General features: G+C 40.3%; 1 protein-coding gene across 2 annotated transcripts; it reads left to right on the top strand.

Moving 5' to 3' along the window:
• Positions 1 to 349: 349 nt before the first annotated feature.
• Positions 350 to 2,056, top strand: LOC147625919 (protein CLAVATA3 INSENSITIVE RECEPTOR KINASE 2-like). 2 transcript variants are annotated; one of them, XM_086817873.1, is made up of 6 exons: positions 350 to 578; positions 686 to 818; positions 950 to 1,021; positions 1,141 to 1,284; positions 1,478 to 1,549; positions 1,707 to 2,052. In XM_086817873.1, the coding sequence occupies exons 1-6, from the start codon at positions 494 to 496 to the stop codon at positions 1,756 to 1,758; spliced, it is 558 nt and encodes a 185-aa protein (XP_086673999.1). In that variant the 5' UTR covers positions 350 to 493; the 3' UTR covers positions 1,759 to 2,052. The 2 variants fall into 2 exon arrangements, with proteins under 2 accessions (XP_086673999.1, XP_086674000.1); XM_086817874.1 differs by having other exon boundaries at positions 498 to 614; positions 721 to 818; positions 1,707 to 2,056.
• The last annotated feature ends 5,826 nt before the right edge of the window (positions 2,057 to 7,882 follow it).

The following is a 7,882-nucleotide window of genomic DNA, read 5'->3' as shown; positions in this document are numbered from 1 at the left end:
TTACAAAAGTGATCACGTGGAATATGTGTGAGAGGGTAATGTCACATTGACTGTAAAGGAACTTGCATATAGGAGCATGGCTCTTATCAGGCCTCCACGTAGTAAGTTAGGTGTTAAAAGTATTTTGGTGAGAGGAAAAGTAGTTGAAAGCAACGGTAACGCCCTTGCCTCTCCCGAAAGGTCGAATATACCCACTCACGTCGCAAGTAAAAAAAAAAGAAGTGAGTTGAAAATGGCAACCGACCTACACTAGCATACGCCAGCCGAGCTTATAATGGTTCCCTCCAAACGATGGCGCTCGCCACGAGGCGCGCATGTAGTATATACGTCGGGAAGGGACGCAACATCTGGTGGTGTTGTCGGACGGCTAATCGTCTCGTCTATAAATACTCAGTCTTCCGCTCCCCCCTTATTACCCTTAGCATAGCATACCAAGAGCAACGACGGAATCCGGATCCCGGCAGGCATACTTCAGTATATACCCGTGCAAACGATGGCAAGGGTAACCGATCAAGTGGTGTTGATCCTTTGTGTACTGGGCTTGATCGCAGCCGCCGCTGGGCAGTTCAGTCCGGAGGGTACGTCGGCGACGTTGCGTTAATAAAGGCAGCCTTGTGCGTCAGTCATGTGTTTAATTGGATTAGAAGGTCAATAATACGCGCGTCAATATTGTGATGATGTGCAGTGGACGCTCTGATTGCCTTCAAGAATGGTCTGCAGGATCCTCAGCAAGCCATGGACTCGTGGGACCCCAACTCCGTGGATCCTTGCACCTGGCTTCGCATCACCTGCGACGGCAACAACAAAGTCATCCGCGTGTATGGCGCCCTATTATAAACTGCTTGTTTATGGTTTTATTATGTATTGGCCGCAACACGCTCATATCACCACATAATTAATTCTAATACTCGTCGATGAATACATTACTTTGAGCTTGTAACAAACGCAGGGACCTCGGTGACACCGGCGTAACTGGCACCATCTCTTCACGGCTCGCGGATCTCTCGTCCTTGCAGTACTTGTGAGTAGCCCCAGACGTAGCCCATGTTATGTTAAGTACTCGTACACTCTGCACAAAATGAAGATTATCCTCTGCTAACCCTAGTAGCTGGCCGCCTGTCCATCGAATCGTTCATGCAGGGAGCTGTACCGCAACAGTCTTTCCGGTGGCATCCCAAAAGAGCTTGGCGGGATAGCCCCGATGGTGGCCTTGCATCTCTTCAACAACTCCCTCACGGGCCCCATCCCCTCCGAGCTCGGACAGCTCTCCAACCTGCAGCTCCTGTGAGTAGAAGTAGCTGTATAATGCCTTGTGCCTTCAATATGCCGCATATATGTATACATATTTATATATATACTGCATTGCAAAGAGATGTATAAATATATGCCACATTGCAAAGAGATGTATATACGTCACTACATTGAGTCGGTTATTGTGATCATTCCTCTGGCTTGTGATCGCCTTGTGTCGCTGCAGAAATCTGTCCAACAACCAGCTTTCTGGGCCCATCCCAACTGGGGGAGCCTTCTCCAAATTCTCCAGTGACAGGTAGCTCGCTCTCTCTGTCTCTCTGTCTGTCTGTCTGTCTGTCTGTCTCTCTCTCTCTCTCTCACACACACACACACACACAAACACTCACTCTCACACACACACACACCAATGACGACGTCAGCACTCTGCCTAACTCCCAGCCTTGATGTTGCAGCTATGCAGGAAACCCAGGCCTCTGCGGAGCTGTCATCAACAAGCCATGCTAGACCTCGTCACTAGCGCTACCTAGCTGCCCTGTGCTCCAGCTGGTCTCGGATAAGCTCTTTTGTACTGAGATCCAGCTTGTTTTGGTGAGCTTCTATAGCTCACGTCTGAATCTCTAATCATGTTGTTCATTTTAGCTTCTGTAGCTCTCATCATCCAGATGTGAGCTTCTATAGCTCACATCTTAATCCAATTATTTTGTTTTGAGCACATTCTATATTTAACTAGCATCTACATTCCATAACATATAAGTAGTGCCAACAAAGTATTTCATTCCGTTGAAAGTAGTTGCAAACTTTTCTTGTTGAAGTCTTTGCTGAGAAAACAACATTTGTACATTTGTGTTCATAGATAGTTACAAGAAACATTTGTCACGTTTCTAGGTTTTTTAGATTTTGCACTTCAACCAAAAAAACCCCTGCTTTTTTAAAAATTTAAATTCACATTAATTGTCAAAAATATCTAGAGTCTTTAGTGGGGGCTCTAGCCTAAGTGGTCTAGCCCGGGCCATTCTACCCTACCGAAACAAAGGGAGCCGGGTTTAAAGTGCAACATCTGTGGTGTGTGTGAATGGTGGAATGCTTGCATTGCATCCCAAAAGGAGCCATTCTACCCTACCGAAACAAATGGAGCCGGGTTTAAATTGCAACATCTGCGGTGTGTGTGAATGGTGGAATGCTTGCATTGCATCCCAAAAGGGGCTTTCGAAAAAAATTTATCTAGAGCCTTGAAGAATCAATTGAAGTGACATTTTGAAAATCAGTGAACCAGATGATGGACTATCAAAATAATTTACGTATTTTCATTCAAACTTTCTTTCTTTCTTTGCTCGCGATTACATGTTATGTCATGAAGCACAATATATCTTTAGTCAATGATAGCAAATGAACACAACGAATGTAGTAAATATGTATTGTTAGACCCATTGTCTTTGTGGATGGTTGAATGTTTTATCCTCTTCCTCACCGTTTAAAATTGTGATCATATTTTACACTTCTTTTTGTTTTCATTTAATCTTGTGTAATGCATCATGATATGATATCACATGCATCAAATCAAACTGAATATCATACTTGTATTGTTTAGAGCTTTCATGGTTTTGGCCACCACTGCCGCATATAATTCCTTTCCTAAATTTGGATCGATTTTTGTGACATGCTTAATTGTAAGAGAGGATTGTAAAACATGTATGGATCTAAGCATGGCTATGGAGGCTCAAAGCATATGATAAGGCTTACGATCAAGAATGACAATTAAGACTTAATTAAATACACTACTAATCAAGGCAAAAGGAAAACACATAATCTCCTTGCATAATCAAGCTCCTGGATACATCAACATATAGACCAATGGAGCTTCTTCTCCTAGTCATCCAAGTGTCACCACATAACATGAACACATTGAACTTCATCTCCTCCATGTGAATAGTCACACTTTGACATCACCCATGACCTCATTGGAATCTTTAGACTCTACATTTTCCCTTTTTCATTCATCCATTTACATGCCCAAATAACCTTAGCTTGCACCTATTCATTTTAATCTAACATCCTAGGCTTCATCTTCCTTACTTCCACATACATGACATGACGGGCCTCATTTCAAGGAGATAATGTGACATACATAGACATGGCATTTCCCTCGCTTAATGGAGACACACACATACATCACTTAGCCTTATGGGCTCGTTGACAGGATAATTTTTCCCAAAACAATGAAGCCTATAAAAACTATGGATGCTGCCTCAATAATGGAGATGCCATGAAGACCAATGAAGATGGAGGCTATAATGATGATGAAGACCCAATGTTGTACTGCAACATGATGAGCTCTATGCTTTGGTATGCCTATGGATGTTATGCCTCAATTTTATGCTATGTTCAATGGATGCTTTCAAATGAATCCATGGATGAAGAAGCTATGCAATGCTCATATAGTTCAATGATGATGAATGATGAAGCAATGTATTTAATGCTCCAATGTATGTTTCCATGAAAGCCTATGTTAAGATGTACGCCATATCTACGCCTATGTAGACGATGTTATGATGGTGGTACCATGATATGGTAGTATCACAAATAGATGTTGATGTCGTGATGATACTATGATGGATGTCAATAATATTTATATCAATGTATGATCAACCATGGCCTCAGGCAACCCTGGCAAAGATGTAGTCTATATGTATGTCACCACATGATGGATGTCAATAATATTTATATCAATGTATGATTAATGTATGATCAACCATGGCCTCAGGCATGGAGGTCTACCATGGATGTGCGAGACCCATGTCATGTTTTTCATGATGATGAAATGCCTCCTCTAGCCACCAATGTTGGAAAGAATCCACTGAGCCCTAGGGGTTTCCAATCATGTTGAACACCCTAATAGTATTGGATTTGTGAATGGTGAAGTAAAAATGGAGATCCAGGCTTGCACCTCTCTTCTCATTAAGGCTTTGTTAAGCTCACTAATCTATGATTAAAAGGTCATTAATCCCAAGTCTCAATAGCTTAAATTCCTCTTTATTCTCATTACTATTCCACTCTCTCAAACCATTTAGCTTAAATGTGAGTACAACTATCTCAATTGATCGCTCAAAGTTATCTATATTTTTTCTTTGGGATTAGTGAGTGATTAGTGACCTCAATCTTGATTAGCACTCAGATCTAAGATGAATTTGTTCAAATCATTGTAAGAGGATTAGATACTACTAAGATACAGTTGAAATCTCCGTTAGAACTTCCTCATTGAGCTATGGCCACTCAAACCTCACTAGATAAATTCAGTGGTGCACGATTTCATACATGGCAAAGAAAAGTCATGTACCTACTCATTTAAAAGGAGCTTTGGGAGGTAGTAAATGGAGATAAGATTAAGGAAGGGAGTCATGTTGAAGTCAAAACATGGGTGAAAAAGGATAGAAAATCCATGGCCATCATTGGGTTAAGTCTTGGGGATAATATCATTCACCACATCAACCAACAACAGCGAGCGTGCCAAGGAAGCCTGGGATGAGCTAGAGAAAGTACTTGGAACTATGGTTAAAAAATAATAATTTAATCTGAAAATAAAATTTTATGGGCTTGATATGGATTTCAAAGACTCATTGGTGGAGAATGAAGGTAAGATGAAGATCATTATGATGCAACTTGCAGGTATCAAGGCACCCATGGTGGATGAGAAAGATGCAATTGTGGTCTTAGTCAAAAGCAGGCCTCAAGAGTTTTCTTCCGTGATAACAACTATTACTAATATTACTCTTGAGAGTGTTGAATTATCTTTGTTTGAAGAAGATAAGAGACTAAAAGGTACACAACAAAACTCAACAACAAGCAATAGGAAAATTGCATTCTTTAACAAATCCATTGTCAAAGGTAACCATTATGGAAGAATGGGACATGTAATGGCCCAATGTTGTCATCAAAACAAGGCCAAGCTTGTATGTGATCCATGTGGCAAGGTAGGACACCTTGAGAAGAATTGCTGATCAAGGATAAGCATCAAAGCAACTTGATGGTGTAAGCAACTCATGAGGATTCTCCACAAGAACACATTTTCTAGGTGTGATGGTGTGTATGATGTTCTATGACACTCTATTTCTACCCCCATATTCCACACCATCTTAGAACACAATTATGATAGAACTATGTGACACATTTAACCAAGCATTGATCTAATCATTTACATATGGCTCAATTTACACAAGTATGTAGGGTGTGAAGTGATAATTGTTGCACTAGAAACTCTTGATGTTTAGCAACTTAGTATAAAATTCAAGTTTCTATGAACATCTATATCTCATCTTTAGGATCCTATATTTGTAGAGATTTTGAGCATCATAAGAAAACAAAAGACCTTCAATGCGGAAATCAAGTTATATATTGGCTATAAACTCATTGGAATAGATAAAGCACATAGATTCATAGATAATAAAATTATAATTATATGTATATATATTCAAGAAATCCCACCCAAATGTACAATAAGCAATTTTTACATAAAGAATATAGAAAGTGAGACATTGTGGCACCTTCTTTTGCCTGGGTAGTGTGTAATTGGGAGGGTGAATTCTAGATCTTGTGATAAATTTTTTTGTTTTGGTCACTGTGTGGTGGCAACAAGTAGCCACCAGATTAGTGACATTTGTGATCGTCGAGTGGCAGGTTGCGTGATGGAATTTGTAAAGTTTTTAAGATAATAGAAATTAATTTTTAGAAAATGTATTCGTCTTTAATTGTCTAAAGGGATTTCTTAATGAAAAAATGTGCTAAGAAAATAATAAAGAAACACTATTTTTATTTGTAAAAAAATGTGGTAGTAATTAGGAAACAAAGACGGCGGGTGCATGCAAGGTGGAAAGTGTGAGATCACTTGCGTGGATGGCACCTTTTTGTGGATGGGTGGACCCAACTAATCGAGTAACTTTCTAACAACTTATGGAAAGAAGGCAGGATTTTTAAGAATAGGAAACAACTCCTTTCCATTCTAAGGATGCTACCATCGGCTTTGCCTTGTGAAAAATCAAGGAAAAAAGCGATAGTTCTTGAACTAAGGATGGCCTTTCCTTTGCAATCTCATAGTAGCTTCTCATTGAGCAAGGTTGAATGCTAAGGGAATAGATGGGTTTCAGGAAGACCATGCCAACATGCAAGATAGAGCTAAATCGGGCTCCAAAAACTCGTATCCCAGCACCTTGGTGCAATGTCGGGGTGTTGTTCATCGGAATTCGTAGTAAGGCTTAGTGGACTATGAAATGCATCTCCTCCCTCAACGCTAGGGAGGGGACCTCACGACTGGTATGAGAGCAAAAAGGTTGTATGGATTCCTTAGAGAAATCCCCTGTTTCTTTTCTATGGTTGCCTTGGGGTAGGTAGTTGCCATGGTAGTGACCCTTGTATTTTCAATGTGTGGTGGTTAGCCACCAGTTGGCAATAGATGATTAGATGTACTATTGATATGGGACAATAGACTTTAGCAAAACCACCTCATTTTGTAGAAATAGAAGCTTCAAATTTCCATGGCTGTAGCTCTAGGAGGCAAGAGTAGAAACTACCATAGTTATTGAAATTGACCAAAGAGTTATGCTCGAAACTCTTGTATATATTGAATAATGGAATAAATTGAGTCTTGATCTTTATTGTTTCCATCTATCTTCTTTTTGCAAGTCTTATATTTTGATATGGTTAAGTGAAGAATCCTATCCTAAGGAGAGTATAGTGGGAAATTCACCCAAACTACAATGTTGTTACACCTGCCCTTTACACAGATACTTAGGAGAAGAAGCTATTCCTCAAGCAAATGCAACCTCTGTCATTCAAGGGGGACGGAAAGGATTTTGAGTCCGATGCCAAAGTTTGGATGAAACCTCCCTCATTCAAGGGGAAAGAATGTTGAGTGTGATGCCAAAATTTGAATCGAAGCAATGGATGACTATTTCACAACTATTGGTACTACAGCTAGAAATTAGTCCACGTTAGGCATGTTCCATCTTACCAGAGATGCCAAGCTGTCGTGGAAAGCATGTGGATCTATCTAGGCTAAGGTGGTTCAAAATAGATAATTAACATTATGCTAAAATCAACTTAAAAATGTAAATGATACTTAAATGAGCTCAATCAAAGAAGGCAAATTGACATCAATGTGATTCATAAGATTGCTTAATTGCACACACATAAATTACGTGCTTCATGCCTCTTCTATAGGAGAAGTGCAAAGCCTCCCCTTTACAGTGATTGGTTCCACTTGGCCATGACCTTTTCCCCATTGGCTTTCACAATTGCATCTTCCTCTTATTGGATCACCTTCACTTCGACTCAACACTATTGGACCCCTCTACAACCATTCAAATTTCCCTTGCTAGGATTTCTCTCCACTACTCTTAATCCCTTTGTGCACCTTGGCACCATATTTATTACAACACCCCCCCTTGGTGCCCTAATGAGGTCCCATCCCAAGAGATTAATGCACATACAAGACATGACATAAGAAACATTGCAACCACCCTTAGTGCCCACATGCTAGGTCTCATCCTAAGGAATGGTGCTCATACATAGGCATGACATAGACATAGGATCATAACATGACATCGTTGCCAAGCCTACATCATCAGTGGCTTTGGTC

The sequence above is a fragment of the Cibotium barometz genome, chromosome 23 (genome assembly GCF_041138505.1).
Source record: "Cibotium barometz isolate CiBa-2024 chromosome 23, ASM4113850v1, whole genome shotgun sequence".
In the NCBI taxonomy this organism is placed as follows: Eukaryota; Viridiplantae; Streptophyta; class Polypodiopsida; order Cyatheales; family Cibotiaceae; genus Cibotium; species Cibotium barometz.
This window is presented reverse-complemented; position numbering and strand designations above follow the sequence as displayed.

Bases quoted from the DNA above. Each gene is read 5' to 3' on its own strand.
- LOC147625919 (XM_086817873.1), top strand. From the start codon at position 494: ATGGCAAGGGTAACCGATCAAGTGGTGTTGATCCTTTGTGTACTGGGC. The intron at 579-685 runs GTACGTCGGCGA...GATGATGTGCAG, and splicing joins TGGGCAGTTCAGTCCGGAGG to TGGACGCTCTGATTGCCTTC. The intron at 819-949 runs GTATGGCGCCCT...TAACAAACGCAG, and splicing joins AACAACAAAGTCATCCGCGT to GGACCTCGGTGACACCGGCG.